The 21770-nt window shown below is 44.1% G+C and overlaps 1 protein-coding gene and 1 pseudogene across 15 annotated transcripts in view; both read right to left on the minus strand.

Annotated features, from left to right (window-relative positions):
- The window catches only part of LOC123614968 (uncharacterized), a 501406-nt gene that overhangs the window by 83487 nt on the left and 396149 nt on the right, over positions 1 to 21770 (minus strand). For all 15 annotated transcript variants that reach the window (XR_006722484.2, XR_012499259.1, XR_012499260.1 and 12 more), the window contains one exon: positions 3603 to 3687. Coding sequence is in view for 3 of the 15 variants with exons in the window: in XM_045511900.2 (XP_045367856.2) it covers positions 3616 to 3687 (72 nt within the window). In the remaining 12 variants the exon portion in view is untranslated. The remainder of the gene's footprint in view (positions 1 to 3602; positions 3688 to 21770) is intronic.
- Positions 12054 to 17010, minus strand: LOC141573398 (deoxyuridine 5'-triphosphate nucleotidohydrolase, mitochondrial-like; annotated as a pseudogene).

Raw genomic sequence — 21770 nt, forward strand, 5'->3', positions numbered from 1 at the left:
GGCTAATATCTCTTTCTCCTGTAAGTTCAGCACCACTTCCTCTAGAAATTTGTCCCAGATGCTTCCCTTTTAACATTTGAATAATGGCCGTCTGGAGGGAGAGGGCTGGGAGGATAGGAAAGATGATGAATTCCACATGGAGACACTGAGACATGTGGGCTTTGTGATTTCTGTGGAAAACCAGGTGGTGAAAGGTAGTGCACGGTTGGTTCTCTCTGCTTGGATATCAGGGCAGAAGACTGGGTTCAGGAGCAACTGGGGAGCTCCCAGCACATGACTTGTCCTGAAGGGAAGCCCAGGACTGGTGCATCCCCAGGCAGCCACGAAGCAGAGGGGAGGTGCCCAACTCTCGAACTCAGAAGAAGGAGATTAAGTCAGAGCTCTGCGTGAACAGTTTTCTGTAGGCCCAGATTAGTGATACCAGGCAATATGAAGCATCATTGCCATAGTTACATTAATGTAACATTTCTGAGAATCCAGGGAAGTGCCCACATCCATGTTAAGCTTTCAGGCAATCAAAGACCGGATTTTTTTTTAAAGCCTGAAAATGGTATTAATGTGTGAAAAACACTTTTTAAAAAACCACCGATATCTTGAGAACAAGTGAGAAGGACATTTCACCAGGCTGTCTACAGCTCACAGCTCCAGCCTGAGCACAGGCTTGTGAAGACATACAAGAAAGGTGCCTTTCTCCCTGAGGAATTAGCACCTGAATCATTCACTGCCTTGAAGGGTGGCACCTGCCATAGAAACAGTTCTTCCCTCGGCTGCCATAAAATGCCCACGTTCCTTTAGTGCTGATGTGCAGGTGAGAGGCCGAGGGAGCCCAAAACCCAGGTCTCCATTTAGGCCTGGTTATCACTAACCTACAATGGACCAGTGGACGGACCGAATCAAAACTACAACAGCCATCTCTCTGGGTGACTTGATATGTGCGTATTCCATCATCTTTACAGCTTTCCTTGGAATTCAGGCTGGGATCATGATGCTAAGGGATCTCTTCTCCAGTGGAAGCAGGACTATAGTTTGTCCAAAATAAAGCCATGGTCCAATTAGATGGAGGGAGGCCATGGAGGACTTAAGCTTCCTCCCCTCAATTTCCATTTATTTACATTTGCAGAGCCTTGCAGGCCCCCTGCTCTGAGTTCTGTTTCTGACAGTGCTATCAAAACCTGCTTTAACTTTTTACATGCAGTTGGCCGACCTGTGGCTTTCCATGCTGCTCATTTCCCATGGTCCAGATGAAGGATTACCTCTCTCATGATGGCTGACGGTGCCAATGAACTAACACCACCTTGACACGCATGGGAGCCCTCCTAGACCCTTCCCCTGGCCTTCCATCCAGGTACCACATATGTTCAAGAGGACAGTATCCTTGACACATCGCCCATAGCCAACCCCCCCCCCCAGCTCAGAGCCCCATGCTTTCTTATCAGAATATGAAATTTCTTTGTGTTTAGCTAATTCTCTCTGATCCTTCTCACATACAGAAGCAGAATGAGCTTTCTATAACATACATCTATAATATACATTCTTTAACCCCACCATTGGCTTCCCATACATACAGGATCAAGTGCTAGCTCCTGCTCATGGCTTACAAGGCCCCCATGATCTGGTCCCTCCCTCCCTTGCCAGATGTAACCCCTGAGTAGGAAAAATGTGCCAGACAACTAAGGAGTTGGTTTATTATGTCTATTGCAATAGGAAGAACAAATGAGGAAGATAACAAAGAAAAAGGAAGGGGCCTTGAATTTTATAATAGATGCAGGTAAACAAGGGAGTCATGGGCAAGTCCTAAGGAAGTTATAAAGAAGAACTGAGATGGGTCTATCTAGGAATATGTGAAGTCACGGTGGTGGGTTTTGTGGTTAGATTTTCTAGGAACACAGAAAGGTGGGGAGACCTCCTAACAGCCACTGTCTCCGGGAGCACAGGACTCGGGTGAAGTTCAGCACTGTCATCCCATTTCACTCCACTCTGCTTGTCCTCCAACACAGACACACTCACCTGAGTCATTTTCACACCCCTGGGACAGAGCTCAACCTGCCCTCAATGAATGGAAAGCCCTTCTCTGTCTTCCACGACTAACCAGCTTTCAAGGTTCAGTTCAAGATTCGTTCCCTTCTCCATAAAACCTTGATCAGGATCTACTTTGTCCAGTTGTTATAAGGATTAAATAGGGTGATGCCAGTAAGTTCCTTGCATGGGGCACCTGGCGAGTCCGAAGAAACACAGATTTATGAACGCCTCTCCTGGCTGGGCCCTGCAGGCAGAGCTGCCTCCACTGTACCCCACTCAAATCATCTGTCTTCACTCCTGGGACACTGGGACTCGGTTGCTGCCATGAGCTCCTCCTCATGCTGTCTCTTCACACTTTTTACCAACATTTATTAATCCTCACTGGGGCTGCAGCAGTGGACAAGACAGCGCCACTGTCAGCCCGCAGGGAGAACACAGGCTATAGGTGAGTAAGTAAACAATGGCAGTGCCCGAGTGATGCAGGCACTAAGAGGCTAGGTGCGCCTGCTCTGGGGGATAGAAGTAGACATCAGAACCTGACCAGGACTGGGTGCAGGTGGGCTTCTGGGAGGAAGTGATGGCCAAGCTTAGATGAGGGGACGACTGCTCAAATCATAATTCATAAAAGATCTAAAAGATCTAAACACTGGAAGGGGAGAGGGAGGAAGGAGGGGGGAAAATGTCTCACTTCCACTTAGGGCAAGAGAATTTGCCATACGTTTCTTTGCCTTCCTAGTCCACACACATGCACAGACACACACACACACAGACACACAGACACACACACACTTACACACAGGCACATGCAGACACTTCCCTCGTGGCTTATCTTTGTTCTGCCTGTAAGTGTCAAGGTGTGAAGAATGAACCTTTTATCCTACATTTTGGATGGATTGTCTGTGTTTGAATTTTTTGTTTAGGTGCTGATAGGAATCTAAGTCATTAACCTTGGTAAGCACCCCTTTAATTTTTTTTTTCCTTAGAAGGTAAGCAAGCCTAGAACTTTACTTAGAAGAGCAGGGGAAGAGAGTAAGGAGGTCACATGATAAGAACTCAATAAACATTTCCTTCCCTTGTTCCTGAGCCAAACCTTTCCAGCAGCAAGCGTAATGAAGTTTGTGCACTGTGCGTTTAGTAACACTGGTCAGGAAGACACCAGTGTTTTGGAGAGGCAACACACACGGGGATAAACTCCTGGGACTCCAGGGTGATGGGAGTGGGGCTTCTGGTGAGTAAGCGGGGGTGGGGCTCAGGGCCAAAGAAGGAGTGAGCGGTGGTCAACAAAGGCCCAAAACACCTCTCTGGGAGAACTGAATTCTTAAACCTCAGTTTCTCCAAGTCCTCATCCATCTTCCACATGGAGGGATTGCTAATGCCCTGTAGATGAGCCACTTAGTGATAACACTCACAGTACCTGTGGTTGGCTGGGGCCATGGCTGTTACCAAGAGCCAGTCTCAGTTCCCATGGGACACCACCCTTACTCATGAAGAGCTCTCCACGTGCCCTGTTTCACAAGCCGTCCACCATCAGCCTCTGCAGACACACTGTGGGGACTCAGTACCAGCCCAGAAACTCCACTCACCATTAAGCTCAGGTCAGCCCACTGGTCCATCACCTCTGCAGAAGGCAGTTCCACAGCCAGGGATGCACAGGGAATTGTTAAGGATCTATAAGGGAGGTGAGAAAAAAAAAAAAAAACAGTATAACAACGAGATCAGCTTTATATTTTGCAGGGTCCAATGAAAAATGAGAACATGGGGTTTCTTGTTCAAAAATTTATGAGCAATTTCAAGATGGCAACAGCAGAGCATGAAACCAAGCCCAAGGGCCCTTCTGATCAGGGCCCTATTTGACCAGAGAGGCCACACACCCACTCAGCCGGCCCTGCTTAGAGTCATATAATCCAAATTCCCTATTTTATAGGTGAGAAGACTGAAGCCCAGAAGTGGAAACCACCCTCTTGTTCCAGTCCCACGTCATCTTCATGCTGTCATAGGCCTCCACACAGGGTTTCCGTAGTCACGAACTATTTATTTACCAGCTGTGTGACCCCAGGCAAGTTTCGTAAACTCTTTCTCCCTCAGTCTCCTCATCTTTAAAATGGGGGTAATGACAGTACAGACCTCAAAGATTAGTTGTTGGAATTAAATACAGTAAAGAAGCAGAGAGCTTATAACAGCACATGGCCTACTGTAGCTCTCAATAAGTGATCGTAATTTTAAATATTGGTAATAACTGTAATAATGCAGTATTTCAGTAAGCCCCCCTTTGGTCTCCTTTCTGTATCAAAGGAGGGGACACTTTCTGAGGCCTCCCTTTGCCAACACTGACTTTGAGCATCTCAGGGTGGTCACAGATGGAGGAATTAGGACCAGAGTAGGTCAGCAGGCCCAGAAAAGGCTGGACTCTGTAAAAAGCTGGCTCCAGAAGCTCTGCTCCTGGGACTCTGTAGCATTTACTCCCATCAAAGATGAGGTTGTCTTCAAAAAGAAGGAAGTCGTACCATTTGTGACAACAGGGATGGACCTGGAGGGCATTAGGGTGAGTGAAATAAGCCAGACACAGAAGGAAAACTACTGTATGGTCTCAGTTGTATGTGGAATCTAAAATAATCAAACTCACAGAAGCAGAGAATAAAATGGTGCTTGCCAGGGGCTGGGAGGAGGAGGAAATGTGGAGATGAAGATTGCAGAATGTAAAGTTTCAGTTACGTATGACAAAGAACTTCTGGAGAGCTACTATACAGCACTGCGCCTACCTCTAACAAAACTGTACTGTACACTTAAAATCTGCGAAGAGGGTAGATCTTACGTTAAACATTCCTACCACAAAATAATAATCGTAATTATAATAAAGGGGGTAGAAGGAGGCTTCAGGAGGTGATGGTTATATTTCTGGCCTTGATAGTGCTATTGGTTTCACAGTTGTATACTTATCCCCAAACTCATCAAGTTGTAGACAATAAATATGTACAGCCTTTTATGTATCAGTCATATCTCAATAAAGTGGTTTAAAAAAGTAAAGTTCCTAGAAGATTGGAAAAAAAAAAAGATTGACCTGAGCTGCATGAAGGAGGGCGTCTCAAACTTGTGTCAGCTCCATACAGCAGACCGTCCCAGTGTGCTTGCCAAAAGTTCAGGTGTCTAGATCCCAACACAGACCCAATAAACCAGAATCTCCCAAGGTGGGATCCAAGAAGCCATCCCTACAAGAACCTCTAGAAATTCTTATCTCTAAGAACCACTAAGGCCAGCTGCAGGTGCTCGGCCACCAGCAAGCCCTCTGGGGTACAATGCCTGCGAGAGTGTGGTGTCCCCTTCACTCGTTTGGGCTGTCGAACCCCGTGGTAATCTTGCATGGGCAGGGCACCCAGCAGGCGCCAATTAAAGCATGTTGGTTGGTTGTTGGATGGTTCGCTGCACACATCTCATATCTAACACACAAGAAAGGCTGACTGCTGGGCCAGCTGGTCGCGCCACTCCATCTGGGCCCAGTCCAGGTGGACCCTAGCTGGGGTCCTGAGAGTGATGCAGGGACGCTGAGCATGTCACTGCACACAATGTCTTGCTCTTTGCAGCCTCCAACTGTGTGACATCTCTCCAAATTCTGGAATTTCCTCAACCTTCACAGCTTACTGCTAAAGCTTTTGAGTTGTATTAAAAAAAAAAAAAAAGAACAAGGGGCATTTAAAGCCTTTCTTCAAACAGATTTCAAAAGGATAAGGTGGTCAAAAGGAACAAACTAAAAAAGCACAAACTTTCAGTTATAAGATAAATAAGTTGTGGGGGTATAATGTACAGCTTGGTGACTACAATTAACAATACTATTCTGTATATTTGTATGTTTCTAAAAAAAATAGATCTTAAAAGTTCTCAACACATACACAAAAGGTGTCACTAGGTGAGGTGATGGATGTTAACTACATTTATTGTGGTGATCATTTCACAGTCTCTACATATATCAAATCATTATCCTGTGCCCTTAAGTACAATGTTACATGTCAGTTATACCTCAGTAAGACCGAAAAAAAAATAGTCTTCCACCAGATGCAGAAGATCATAAACTGGATTAATATGATGAGTTATTCTGGTGGTTCTTTTACCAACTACCCCAAGCAAATGGCAAATATTCCTCACTGTTCAAGGTAGCCTGCCTGGCCGTTTCTATTCGTCACTCAGAGAAAGAGAGAAGTCTATTTGAAACCAGGCTCTGGTCATTATGGGGGTGGCTGGGTGTTGCTTTCTCATCCTACATTAAGTCTTCCTCTCCCCAGCACCTAAATTTACTTCCTTTTAAAGCACAAAGTTTTCCTTTTAGTTTTTACCTCTTTGTCCGAAAATAAAGCTGTCAGCCCTCATTTTTTTTTTTTGGCTGGAGTCTCTAATGGCCCCAAACTCTGCTCATGGGATGCTATGTTTATAAGAAAAGCACAGGAGGATCATGGGGATGTTGCAGGATACCCTGCAGGAAAGGGTGCAGGGCTCTGAGGAAGTGAGATGGCCCCGGGCAGGGGGGACCTCCATGGGCTCTGGACACCTAGGTGCCTGCTTCAGGACACCTTGAGAGTTGACATCAACCCAGCAAGCCTCCTAGGAGCAGATCCAAGCTTGCTACTCAGTCTCAACACAGCCCCCTGTGTGGCCCAGAGCCACATCTAGAAGCCTGTGCACTGCATCCCTCAGCACCAAATTTTCCCTGTGGACCATGGAGGCAGCCAACATATATATGTATGAAAACAAGCACAGTATGAGAGAAGAAAGATCACAGGCCCACCTTCCCAAAAGCTTTGTTTTTCATTATTTTGGTTCATAGTGCTTCTTATCAAGTTTTGTTTGCTCGTTTGTTTTTTATATTTTTACCTATTGGCTTATACTACTACTATCATATAAGCTTTATGAGGGAAGGACTGTATTTGTTTGTTCACACGTTAAGTACCATAAAACATATAGGTGTTTAAAATGTGATTATTAAACAGATGTATAAAGGAATGGGCTTATATAACCTCCCCAGTCTTAATGGACACCCCTCCCCCAAATGATATCATATGCTATCTAGTTGATATAGAATATTTAACAAGGACTTGGGGGATAAGGAAGTTTGTTGAAATTACTCTTTTAAAAAATCAAAATATACATAAGCCCATTACATTGTTTATTCCAATAAAAGAGACAGGTAACAGTCAAAAAAAGTAAACATAAGAACAAAAATAAATAAACATGACAACAAAAAACTCCTAGAAGAAAACATGGGTGGTAAGCTCCTTGACATCCATCTTGGTGAAGATTTTTTGGATTTGTCACTAAAAGCAAAGGCAACAAAAGCAAAAATGAGCAAATGGGTCTACATCAAACTAAAAAATGTCTCTGCACAGCAAAGGAAACCATTAACAAGATGAAAAGGCAACCTACTGAATGGGAGAACATATTTGCAAATCACATACCTGATTAGGGATTAATATCCAAAATACACAAAGAACTCATACAACTCAACAGCAAAAAAACAATCTAATTTTAAAATGGGCAGAGAATCTGAATAGACATTTTCCAAAGAAGACATACATATGGCCAACAGGTACACGAAAAGGTGCTCAACATCACTAATTATCATGGGAATGCATATTCAAACCACAATGTCACCTCACCCTGTTAGAATGGCTGTTATCAAAAATACAAGAAATAACAAGTGTTGGTGAGGATGTGGAGAGAAGGGAATTCCTGTGCACTGCTGATGGGAATGTTGATTGGCATGGCCCCTAAAGAAAACAGCATAGATGTTCTTCAAAAAAATAAAAATAGAACTACTGTGTGATCCATTAATTCCACTCCTGGGTATTTATCTGAAGAAAACAGAAAACACCAACTTAAAAAGTTATAAGCACTCCCATGTTCATTGCACAATTATTTACAGCAGCCAAGACATGGCAACAACCTAAGTGTCCACTGATTGATGAATGAATATAAAGAAAAAGTGTTATGTGTACACACACACACACACACACACACACACACACACACACACACACACGGGGGGGAATATTATGCAGCCATGATAAAGGAGGAAATCTTATCATTTGCAACAATACAAATCGACTTTGGAGGCACTATGCTAAGTGAAATACGTCAGAGAGAGAGAGAGAAACAAATACCCCATGATGTCACTGATATGTGGAATCCAAAAAAAAAAAAAAAAATGCACATGAGGGACAAGTGGCAATGCTCAGAACAAGAAGACACAAGGTCAAGGGAGATGTGCTGAATGTGGATAGGTCTTGGAAGGCGTTAGCTCCTAAGTCATTAACTAAGAAGACACCCTGCCTTCTGGGAAGACTTCCTGACCCCACAGGCTGGGTGTCCACATAGCCTTGAAGACAACACCAATCATGGCACTTGCCACAAGGTATTTTAGCACCTGTGTACTTGCCCGTGCACTTTCGAAATAAAACTATCATTTTATTTGTCTCTGAATCCTTGGGTTCTGGTACACAGCAGGTTCTCATTAAGTGTTGGCTGAACAAATGTCTGAATAGATGAATGGCAGGCTTTTTTAGGTGGAAGGAATGGATTGAACAAAGGCTGGTGGGAAGGAACAGTCTAAGTAGACAGGGAGTGCCTGTTTGCTTGTTGCTAAAAAATGGAAGCTCTGGACAACTCAAAGTTAGAGTGACAAACGGGCTTAAGTCAACAGTCCAAGCAAAGGGCTGCATTAAGAAACCATGCCTTCTAGGCTTCATTACGGCATGAAGGCATCGCTGCTTCCCCAATAGTGTTGTGACAAAATGTACCCATTTCTCTGTCTCCCTCCCTGGGGCTTTCCCTACAGCTTGGAAGACAAGAGGGTTCTAGCCGCCGGGAGGGGAAGGAGGATCCCACTTCAGAGAATGCGATTCTTGGACGCACGCACGTACAGACGCTGGCCGAGCAAGAAGCACTGCCCCACTGTCAGGCCAGGGATAGGCCGGCCACGACACTAGCTCTCCCTCCTGCTCCCTTTTCCTCACAGGATTTCCAGAAAAAACTCTAGTGCTTTCTAACAATAATCTAAACCAGAGGCATCTGCTTTCATCTTTCTCAGCTGAAAGGCCTTTTAAGCTCCCCACTGTTTGTTTTGGTTTATTACTGAAAGGCTAAAACCATAAAAAAAAATTATTGTTGTGGGTATTTTCCAGTTGAGATGAAATATTTAACGAGGGCGAGGTGGGGAGGAGGAAGTTTGCTGAAAATACCATTTTTTAAAGGTCAAAAAATGCATAAATCCATTACTTTAATATTGTTTGTTCCCACGAGAGACAAAGTGTTCAGAGCCCTCCCCCGCCACCTCCTCCCCCTAGAGTCCTGGGCACAAACGCATGCGCATTTCAGGTCCACCCTCGAGAGGCACAGCTCCGATCCTCTTACAGCTCCGCTTAGAAGCCTCCTTGGCTCCACCCAGCCAAGAAAAGGAGATCCAGTCTCCGGGCCCAGCACGAAAGCCCCCCCAGGATCTGGCCTGACCTAGTTGTGCACCCTGACTGCACACAGGGTCCTCGCAGCCCTCTCCATTTCAGCCTGTCAGAAAGATACATCCCTGCACATATTTTCAATGTATGGTTTTACCTCTCTGTGTCATATTATCATGCCAGTCTCTGAAATTCTCTCCACGCCTCTCCCTTCTCATCCACGGTGACACATCAAAAGCCGACCCACGCCTTCCATACTTAGCACGATTTCGCCTCCTCCAAGATGTCTCCCCATCACCCTAGTTAGAACCCTTGTGGAGGCAGGTGGCCATGCTGGGCATCTGCTCAGGGCTCAGCTCTACTTTTCGGCCGTGAGTTTCCTAAGAGCAGGGGCCACGATCTGTATAACTTTGTGTCCCCCATCAAACACAATGCCTCCACATAGCTAGTACTCTGTATGTATTTTTTGAATGACTGAATTAATAAGGAAACGAACGAACCAGCCCCTTCCTCTCTGCAGCATTTGCTCCACTATTTGTGCAAAAATTAAATTCTTAGAACATGCCAAAGCATTCTACATAATGGATGCATCTTCTGATTGGATTATAATTAAAATAAGATTTTTTTTTTCTTTTTTGGTAATAACATAGTTACCTCCATTGGGAGAAGGGAGATGGCAGATGTAATGGATAATTGATGAACAGTTTGAATGTTGCCATAATGTATATCCTATTATGTTTCCTGTTTCAAAAGAGAGCTTCAGAGGAGCAGCCGAAGAACCTGCTGTTGAATCATCGTCCTCAAGTGTAGGCGGGTCATACAGCACGAGAAAGCTGGAAAACTGAAAGAGCTGGCCAAGGAGGAGGGCGCAGAGCAGGGAGACCGTGGGGCAGAAAGAACGCGGGAGTTCACTAGGAGACTGCAGAGCGGCGTGAAGGTGGGTCCCAGGCAGTCTGAGAGGCAGGGGCTGCTCTGCACAGGTTCACGACCAGCCTCGCCCAGTACATTAGCCATCAAGCACGTGTGACTACTGAGCACTTGTGATGTGGGTAGTGTGAACGAAGACGTGTTGTAAGTACACACATCTTACTGCGAGATTTAGAATGAAAAAGGAAGAAGAATGTGAACTATCTCATAAATGATTTTCTATGCCAATTGCATGTTGAAGTGATAAAACACTGGATATATTGGGCTAAATAAAATATATTATTCACATTAAATTCAACTGTTTCTTTTTAGCTTTTTAATGTAGCCACTAGAAAATTTAAAATTACATATGGGGCTAGGATTTGTGGCTTGGACATTTCTATAGGACGGCATGGTTCTAGACTACGTTTTCTAAACTAAGTAGGATGTCAGTCTCCTCGCCCCCAAGAAAGAAAAAGAGCATCATTCATACTCAAAAAAAAAAAAAAAAGCAGGTGCCTGAGCCAGCTAGCTTCATGGTAGCAGGAGAGTCATTTTCTGGCCAGATGCTCATACAAATTTGTCCAGAGCTCCAAGGCCTGGGACTGCCATCTGAGTCTAAAGAGTAATAAATAAACAGTGTGACTATTACCACGGCCTCAGGGTCACTGACCATCCTAAGCCCCAAGCAGGAAAAGTGCCAGGAAGTATTTGTCATATTTGGATGTGGGAACAGCAACAACAAAAAACACAAACAAACAAAAAAGAGAGGTTCTTTAAAAAGAAGCTGTTATGCTTTAATTTGTATTTTTTTTCTATCATTGCAGGGCTCATTCATATTAATGGTTTATTTAACCTGATTTCCTAAATGGGCTGAAAAGTATGGCTTAACTGGTTCTTTATCAGCTTTGGGTACCATTCACTGTAATGATTGGGGCTAATTTCTTAAGGAGTCTTTGAAATCAATAACTTTGACCATCACTTTACTTCTTCAACCTGAGTAAACTATGATGCGGTATAGCAATTTATCCAGGGCCGTGTGCAATCCTGGGCTGGTGGAGGTGGGGGTGGAGATGGGGACAATAATTTGAAAATGAATATTCCTAGTTTCAACAGAAATCTCTTTGCTGTAATGGACATAGCCCCTTGCTTAAATTATGCTTATCCAAAAATCTTAGGTGGTATATTAGTTGTCTACTGCTGTGTAACAAGCTACCCCGTAACTTAGCAGCTTAACACAAACTATTATCTCACAGGGTCAGGAATCCAGGTATGGTGGAGCCAGATCTTCCATCCCAAGGTCTCTCATGAGGCTGCAGTCAAGGTCAGCGAAGGCTGCAGTCATCTGAAATTTCGACTAGGGCACAATCTGCTTCCACGCTCACTCATGTGGTAAACACTTCCATGCATGTGTGTTGTGGAGACAAACTCTTACAAATATTGCTATCACCTTTTCCATTAAACAGCCAAATGATTCACCCTGGATTTTTATCTGCTCACCACTCCTCTACCCTCTCTACCTGCTCCCACCCACTCCCAACACATATAGGTCTTTAATCAACGATAAATTTATTTTGCAAAAGGCTGTCAGCAGCTTATGCAGAACCAGCCTCCCTGGATCACATGTAAGTTCTACCCCAAAATGGCTTGCAATGCAATTCTTTGTGAGTTTTCACTTGCAATTGTACTAACAGATTAAAGATCAAAGAGGGAGCAGTCCCTTGCACAGCAGAATGCCACTGGCTTCTCAAAACTAAGCCATTAATCTCTCAATAGACAGGTGGGCACCCTTTTGCCAACCAATTCATTTCACCCAAGAGACCACCTGAAGAGCAACTGGACTGAGTGTAAAGTTACAGGTTTTGAAATAACAAGGAAAGGTAAAACCTTTTAGGAAAGGATGTGCTTTATTTCCCCCATAATTTCCTACTTGTTGAAGTTCATCAACTCCCAACCTCCACCAGCCAAGCCCCATCAGGGTGGGCTGGGAAACTGCGGAGAGAAAAGCAATTGATGGTGGCAGCACCACTGAGAGCAGACACTGTGCAGATGAGCATCTCACCTGGCAGGTGCAGCAGGAGGCAGCTGCTGCTCGTGGAGGTCTGGGGCTCCAGGATGAGTGCAAGTCTCCCTCCTATCCTGCTGCCCCCACTCTGGTCCCTTTGCCCCATCACAAGGGGACTCCCGTCAACATTTTCACTCCCCTGCCCATGGCTGTACCATCACAATTGAGTTTCACCGCAAACCTCTTTTATATATTGATTGGTTCCAAAACCTACCTATTATTTTTCCACCTAATTAGATAGTAGACCTGGCCATCACATGTAACCTTTCACTGATGACTCAGACACCAAATGCCCATGACTTCTAGACCACTCAGTGTGTGTCTGCTTGTTCCTGGTCAAAATGGTGCCAAATCTTTGTGCCTTTAAGTTCATGTACCATTTCCTATAGATTTGCTCTTTCTTCCCTCAAACCTAGGCTTTGACAGTCAGTTTTACATATGGTTAATCTACCGGACTGGAACTCCCTCCTGCATGCAAATCAAAGCACATACATACACTCGCACTCCCCTCTAATGCAGTGCTTCTGATCCAATGTGGGCCGGGGGAGAAAAAATACAGAACAAAAAAATAGTATCTATGCAAAATAAGTTAAAAGGTTCTTATTAAAGACCTCAAGGTCTGTCTCATGAGTTCAATGCATCACTTTTACCTGTATTATTAGTTTACAAAGATCCTGTTGAACAGCTTCGCTCCTAATAGCTACAAAAAATTGTGAACTCTGGGTAAGTGATTAAATCTCAATTTCCCCCTTAACTTTTATACACATCTAATAGAAGTTGCTCCGTGTTGTGTGTGTGTGTGTGTGTGTGTGTGTATGTGCACATGCACTGTGTCTCCCCTGCACATCCCCCACTCAATCATCTGGTGTAGGAATACTGAAGATATTATTGACTTAATCACTCTTCTTTATTCATTGCACCTGATCAGTCACCAAATCCTTATAATACCACTTAAAATATTTCTCAAATCCATCTCCTCTAATGCATTCCATGGGCTACTGCTACATACAGTAGTTTGCTAGGGTTGCTGTGATGACTGATTCTGTGTATCAACATGACTGGGCCACGGGGTGCCCAGATATTCGTCCAGACATTATTCTAGGTGTGTCTGTGAGAGTGTTTCTGGATGAGATTAACGTTTGCATCAGCAGACTGAGTAAAGTGGACTGCACCCCCTAATGTGGGTGGCCCTCACCCAATCAGTTGAAGGCCTGAAAAGAACAGAAAGGCTGCCCCCCCCCCTTTTTTTTCACTTTAAGCAAAGTTTTTATTTTCAGTGAAAAAGTACATTTTCTCATTTTCTGTTCTTGGCATAAACTTTAATTCTTCCCAGTAGAACCAAAGCCTCCTGAACCCCTTTCCTTCTCATCTAAAACTTGAACTTCCTCTATTTCTGGGTAAAAGATCCTTTTCATAAATGAGCCATGCAATTCAATTGCCCTTTTCGAATTTAAACTTTTCTTTGCCAAAATTAAATAGTGCAACACCAACATTTCCTCTGTAATCTTCATCTATGACACCAGCTCCTACATCCATGAAGTGTTTTGCAGCCAGGCCTGAACATGGAGCTGCTCCTCCAAGGCACCCAGAAGGGAAAGCTATCTGAATGCTGGTCTTCACAAGGGCCTTCTGCGTAGGTGGCACCATGTAATCACAGGCACTTTACAGGTCACAGCCCGTGGCGCGCGTGGACCCCTTGGTCGGGGTGGTAAGGTGATCCAAGAGCTGGGCAAAGAGGAGCCGTGTGCCGCCCTCCTCCACGGCAGGCTGGGGCCGCTTGCTGGGGGAGATGGCTTGTGTCTCTTGAGAGCAGGGCATGGCAGGGCAGAAAGTGAGCACAATAGGGTGCAGGGGAACAAGAGAGAGGAGGATGAGCCCAGCAGTCAGGCACACAAGTCTGGCCCTTTCTGAAGTAAGAGGAAACTTCTACCTGACTGCCAAAGCTGGGACATCAGCCTTTCCCTGCCTTTGACCTTGAACTAAAACACTGGCTCTTCCTGGGTCTCCAGCCTGTTGGCTTTTGGACTGAGACCTACGTCATCCACTCTCCTGGGCCTCCAGCTTGACAACTACAAGGTCTTCTTAGCCTCCATCATTGTGTGAGCCAACTCCTTACAATAAATAAATAGATAAACAGACAGACAGACAGACATATCCTGTTGGTGCTGTTTCTCTGGAGAATAGGGCTGCTGTAACAAAATGCCACAGACTGGGGGACTTAAACCAGCAGAAATGTATTTTCTCACTGTTCTGGAGGCTGGACGTCCAAGATCAAAGTGTCGGTAGGTTTGGTTTCCACTGAGGCCTCTCTCCCTAACTTACAGACGGTCGCCTTCCCGCTGTGTCCTCACATGGCCTTTTCTCTCGACATGAACATCCCCAGTGTCTCTTGTGTCCTAAACTCTTCTTCTTATAAAGACACCAGTCAGATTGGACCGAAACCCACCCAAACAGCTTCATTTAAACTTAATTACCTACCTAAAGGATCTATCTCCAAATTCAGTCACATTCTGAGGTACCAGGAGTTAGGGCTTCTACAGAAGAATTTTCAGGAGACACAACTAAGTCATAACACATACCTACTGTCTTAGCTTATGGAAATACTGTTCTATCATTTCCTCCTTCCTCCACTATTGCCACCTTCCATTCCATCTACAACATTAAAGTAAGCTTTCTAAAATCCAAATCAGATCAGGCATTATCTATTTAATTTGGCCTCTTAAGTCCTTAATGCTTCATTGCTTACAGGACCTAGCTAAAAGTCTTTAACCAGAAAATACCAAGATATTCTGGGTCTTGCCTTTAACTACCCCTTTCTAGCTTCATCTCTCATCATTCTTCCTCACTGGCTCTATTTGTAGCCAAGCCAGAAAAATCCCTCCAGAGATCATTCATCTTTTTGTTCAACTCAGAGGCTTTTTAAACTCTATCCTTTGAGATGTGCAGCCTCCCTGAACACATACCTTTTGGCCACTGCTGCATAATTATCAGTAGATCTGAATCCTCCTCTCCAGACAGAATAAAACTCCAATATTGCTTTTCATCCAAATAAAAAACTTATAAATTAACTAGCCCATTAAATATTTGCTGGATACCTGCTTTAGATCCAGCCCTTTCCTAGGGACCAAACCACCCAGTCTGTACTGGGAGGTGGGAAATGTGCATGATATAAAAGAAGTAACAATACAATCCATACCCTCTTGGTCTTCTTCCAGAGATGGCCAACAGATAATCCATCCACCTCTATTGCTGAGGATTTGGTAGAATCAATGGTTTAAAGTAAATTGAAACATACTGTCTAACAGAATAGCAAATTTTCTTCTGGCATAACATATACAACAAACCAGTAATAGCCAGCCCCTGGAGTCCAAGATTTGCTACCTAGAAATACTCATATCCAGAAATAACAGGAGTGACAGTCTAAAGACCCAGACCATCTATCAGGACAGTGATTTCAAAATCTTAGTGTAGGTGGATTTATGAGACCAATAAGCCATCACTACCACATTCTACAGTAAAGCACTGTAGATCCCAAGGAAGCCAGGGAAGTTGAAGACATTGTGTACCTATGGTTATGTGGGTAGGGGTGATGTGCTTGGGGGCTACCCATTAGCTGAAGTCTACACACTGAAACTTCCATTACAACTTCAATACCTTAAGTTAAATTAGGCAGTTAAATGCCATCAGTCAATTTCTCCTTCCCTGTCAAAACAACAAGCCACGGTATCACTACTGTTAATTGTCTGAACAAGCTGCTTACATGGAGAAATAATACCATCACAGAAGAGATCCACAATGCCTTCCTTGGATTTCCAACTTCAATTTTTTTTAGGATGTTAAGGTCAGATGAGTAACATTTCACCAAGAGGAAACAGTCTTTTCTGAGTCTTAACTAACTCACCAACCTAAATAGAGCAAGGATAGGGAAGGGGAGAGAATATGCAGGGGGATTTGAAAAGGTGCTATTGGTTGGCTAAACTGCACTTAAAAGGCGCAAAGGACAACAGATGAAGTCATGGTAGAAAAAAAATCTTGCTAATAATTCCCAAGCTGCCAGCACAGAGACTATAACTACCGTATACAGAGAAAATACGAAGATATGATATATTAATTTCCGGGTGAATGACCAGGCCACATAGCTCTGGGTGTTCTAAAATGTGAAGGCAACTGTTGTCATAGCATTTCTGGAGTGATAACTCATGTAACATTGCCCTGTTCAGCTGATGCAAATGGAGGCTGAAATGGGAATAACATCTCCAGGAAGTCCCCCGTGGTCTGGATGACGGCAGCGCCTGTGAATTTTTCTGGTCTACTGTTCAGCTGTGGGGTCCTCATCCTGAACTTTCTGTTCTGAATGCATCCAACCTTGAATACGAAATGATGGATCTCCTTAGATTTTAAGCACCCCCAACACTGTATTCCATTAATAAATATTCATTTTCCTTTTCTCCCTCCAGTAGCATTTTCTCATCAATCATGGCTGAAGCCGGAGCTGTGAAAGCCCTTTATGCCTTACTGTGCATCGCTACATGATTCTGTGCATCCTTAAGAAATTATGAAATTATTGCAGACTGGGCGTGAACCTTTTGTTTGGTGTTGTTCTTAATCGTCACTGAGTCTGTGTTTATTCCCAGAATGAAACCACTTTGTTGTTGTTGTTGGGTTTTTTTTTTTCCCCTTCGTTTTCTTCTAGCACATGTATAAATCACTCCATTGGATTCTACTGTCTTGTAAAAATAAAAACGATCCCCAAATGTTTAAGAATTACTCAGGGACTATTCGGTGTTCAATATGTCAAAGCAGCCAAGACAGACAGTCAGGAAGAAGATTAGAATCAATGAAGAAAAATCCATCCCGGGCACAAGCTGTCCTGCTGCCAGCGCTGGCGGGGAACGCCTGCTCACCCGGCACTCTCATTACTGGGAGAAAAAGTCTTCCAGCATGAGCAGGGAGGAGGCTGCAGTCTCTGCTGCCTGAGTTCTTAGCACAAATCTACGTTGCATTTTGTCAAAACGGATACGCCTATGGAGTGGCCGTCCGCTGCGCAGTTTTAAAGATCTCCTTTACCTCTCTGCTGCCTCCAGATAAGGACCAGTCACTGGGGCCACAGCAGGGGCTCAGGGATAACCCAAAAAGCTGAGATGCCAAGATCTCCACTTATTTCCTGCTGGTCCACCAACATGAGAGGCTCGCTGCCTGGGGCAGGCCTTCTGCTCAGCACCGCCACTCTTCTCGTCCATCCATCCCGCGCTGGATATCATCCCATCTCCTCCTACCCTGTTTGAACTCATTCCACAACTGGGGGACTTTAAAAGGTCATTTTAAATCTGCCTGGATTTCAAATATGAAAACTGGCTCAAGTATTTAGATAGAATTAGATAATAACAGATTATGGCAGCAAAAACGGGATCAATGAGCACATCACAAACCGATAGTCCAGAAGCACCTTCGTTGGTCATGGCCCCGTGTCAGGCTGCACGTTTGCAAAAGCAGCTTCTGGAAACCATAGGGTGGCTACAAGCGCTGAAGGCAGAAGTTGGGGCAGGCTTACACTGAAGACAGCAAAAACTTGGAGCAAACAGGCTCTCCCTTCCCCTTCCATGGAAAACCTAGGAATATGCTGGAAAAGATATCTACTCCTAATGCCTTGCTAGACTCACACAACTGCAAAAGGAATCCCAGCCTTGGCACCTGTCTAGGTTGTCTCTAAAGGCACTTTCAAATCTTTGACACTGAGACTTCCTGTTCTGGAAGGAAAGTAAATTCAGTGCTTCTGGATGGAATATAGGGTCTGCTTGAGTCCCTACCCCGAATCACAAACCCCAAGCTCTTTAAAGCTGCATGAAGAGGGAGATGTATCAAGTCAGCTTCCTCATTCACATTTTGGAAAACTGATGCCCAGAAATGATAAGAAACTGGCCCCAAATTATGCATTCAGGTGGACATGTGCCCAGGTCTGGGAACCATGTCTCTGGGTTTCCATACCTAGACTCTGTCCCCCCGACATCTTAAGTGGGGATGATATAGGTGGTGGGTTACTCCTTTCTGCTGAAAGCTGAACGTTGAATATAGCTTCCATCAGCTTGAAAAATAGAGCCAGGATGGCTACAGAACCCATCCAGGAGAACCTGCGGCCCGTAGTCACTGAAGCACAAGTCTTTTAACAGAGACCTCCCCAGCTGTGCCTCAGGAAGTGTCACCAATACCTGCTGTGATTCAGACTGTGTGATTTGAGATTTTACACTGGTTTCTTCCTTTGTGAAATAATACAGAGACCCTACTGTTCTTACAAAGATGTTGGAAGATTAATGATTAATTATGAGCACATAGAATTTCATAGAGATTACTTTTCAATTTCACATTATTATTTTCAGCAAAACCTTTGTTATGATTATGCGTCCAACAAGTAACACTAAATATTGGAAGGTTTCTTTTTAACTTTAAAGATGACAGTTGCAATCTGAATAAAATAACTTAATACAGTAAAAGCTCATCAAGCATTCCACAATTATACTTGACATGCACAAATCTCCAAAACTGGATGCCCAATATGACAAATTTCTGACAGGCTTCCAGTCCTCCACATCATGGCCAACAAGGACAGGCTGCTGGCACCCTCCCCAACCAACTGTGAAGAAGCCAGAAGGGAAAAAAGAAGCTTGTGTATTTAAGAGAGATGCTCAAACATTAAGCAAAATGTGTGTGAGGTTTCTGGGGAGACAGAAGAGTGATGGGTAAGTCTGGGCAGCGGCCTACAGTGGGGCAGGCCAGGGATCAAGTGGGAGACAGCTGGTATTCCACTCGGAGCCCCAGGGTAGCCCCAGCATGCTAATTTGTGGCTTGCTTTCTACCAGGGTGGAAATGCAGCTGTTTCCATCTCCCCAACCATCCTACGCCCATTACCACAGAGGCAGACACCCTGGAAGGGAGCACTAGGGAATTCTGCGAGCAACAGGGAGCACTAGAAAGGGTACAAAAATGATGGAGTGTAAATAGCAACACCAGAGTTTCCACATCCCCGAGTGGAACAATCTGGGATCTAAGGTTTGCTCCTCCATCCTGATGGCACTACCAGCCAAGACAGCTGATGATCCCAAGAGTGGAAGAAGTGAGCTCCTGGGGAAAAGTGAGGTGTCTAAAGACAACATGGGCTATTTAAGAAAAAAAAGACAACAAATGGAACAACTAACAGCAGAAGACAGAATTTCTACCAAAAGGAAAACAATTAGGTCTTTAATATGCTTGGAATTTATTTTCTTAAAATATAATAATGAGGAGGGAGGGTATAGCTCAGTGGTAGAGTACGTGCTTAGCATGCACAAGGTCCTGGGTTCAATCCCCAGTACCTCCATTAACATAAATAAATAGATAAATAAATAAGCCTAATTATGCCCCCCCAAAAAAAGTCCTGAAAAAAATTAAAATTTTAAAGTATATATACATATGTATATAATAATGAGCTAATTCTTCTCAAAAGTTGACTATTGATCTATTCCTTTTACCTGTCTCTGTGACATACCAACTTCAAATATACATGTGGATTAAAAAAAAACAGATTGTGAAAGGCAATAGCATTAACAGAAGAAACGTGTAATACATGTTTACCTCAGATTGGACAGTCATTTACCTTATAGTGGGAAAGGCTTTATTAAACAAAACCCAAACTACATAAATCGTGAGAGAAAAAAACTAAACAGAAAAAGATTCCTGTACCTCAAAGGCCACTCTGTGTGAAGGCAATAATGGAAGCAGCCTGGGAGATATTAATAAGGAATTATTATCTGGGTATATGAAGGATTTCTGTACATCATCTAGACAAGATAAGAAGCCCAATACAAAACAGATAAAGGATAAGAAGAGGCAACTCAGAGGGGATCCAAAAGGCTAATAATAGGTGCTCAGACTCAGTAATCATTATTGTAATCATCTGATAAGCAAAATTAGAAAGTAGGCAAAACTACTGTTGGAAACAGAAATAGTCATGCATGGCTGGTGCCTTTCAGGAGAGAATCTGGTAAAAGTTACTGAAATTAACCATACACATAGACGGTGATTCCCATTCATCCCATCCCTGATCTGATGTCCCAGAGAAGCCCTCTCATAGGTCCCCAAGAAGACATTTGTGAGGATGTCCACATCGTTTGTGACAGCAGGGGACACAACCAAGATGCCCACGACTGGAGAACAGAAACATGAGATGCGGTGTAAGGTTACTGAGAAACACTCGGCCGCAGTCAGAGATCATCAACCAGTTTTGCACAGAATAACACGACAGTATAAAGCAAAGAGAGAGAAGGATTTCCTCTCTGAATCGGGAGGACATCCGTTATAGACACCGGAGGGAGGGCCTATGCACGAAGGGGAATGGGAACTGGAGTTCAAAAGGAACATAATTAAAATTAAATGAAACAAAAGAGGCGCCTTGCACAAATAATGGCGGCATGACATATTCATTTGTGCGTGCATTCACTCATTCATTGTAAATACGTGTTGAGTGCCCACTGGTGCCTGGTAAGTACACTAAGATTACCAAGTTGAGCTCCTGCCCTCAGGCAACTTCATACCGGTGGACTGACAAACAGAACTGATGACTGAGTACATCAACCCTGGGCTTCTAAGACTCTAAGGGAAATTGAGATGGCGATAAAAATTATGTCAGTGGTGCTGAGAGATGATGGTGATGATGGTGATGATGGCATTACGTATTAGGAGACACAGCCTACATTTAATCATTCCCAAGCTTCACCAGCATATGTATTTAAATGGAATGAATTTAGGCAAGCTGGATCTTGGAGCTTGGTGAATTTCCTCTGGAGGACATTTGAGACGGCCTCACCATAACACAGAATTTCCCTGTGGGAGGACCTCAAGTGCCCAGTGGCATTTCTCATGCCCTGCTCTGTCCCCCAGGTGCACACAGCACTCATATGGCAGATACAGAAAAGAAACAAAATACTTACCTGATTAGTCCATTTTTCCTAGTGTCACCATTCATTAGGTTTTTCCCCTGGCGCCTAAACACAGTCCAGCCTCCAGCACTGTGCTGGATTCTGTTTCCTGTGAGTGGATCTGCCTCTAATCCAGGTGGCCAAAGGCAAAAGACGAATTCCTTGTAAAAAGAAAGCGTGATGGTCAATGTAAGAGTTGTTTCACCAAATCCTTGCTACTCTGGGTCCTTCCTTCAAAGCAATAGCTTTGCAACCTCAGAAGCGGCAAAGGATGGTAGTGCATGCATGTGTGCACGTGTGTGTATGTGTGCATGTGCGCGTGTATGTGTGTGTGTGCGCGCGTGTGCTTGCAAGCAGTGGAGGTGGTGGGGGGTGGGGAATATAGAGGAAATTAGA

The sequence above is a fragment of the Camelus bactrianus genome, chromosome 15 (assembly GCF_048773025.1).
Source record: "Camelus bactrianus isolate YW-2024 breed Bactrian camel chromosome 15, ASM4877302v1, whole genome shotgun sequence".
Classification (NCBI taxonomy): domain Eukaryota; kingdom Metazoa; phylum Chordata; class Mammalia; order Artiodactyla; family Camelidae; genus Camelus; species Camelus bactrianus.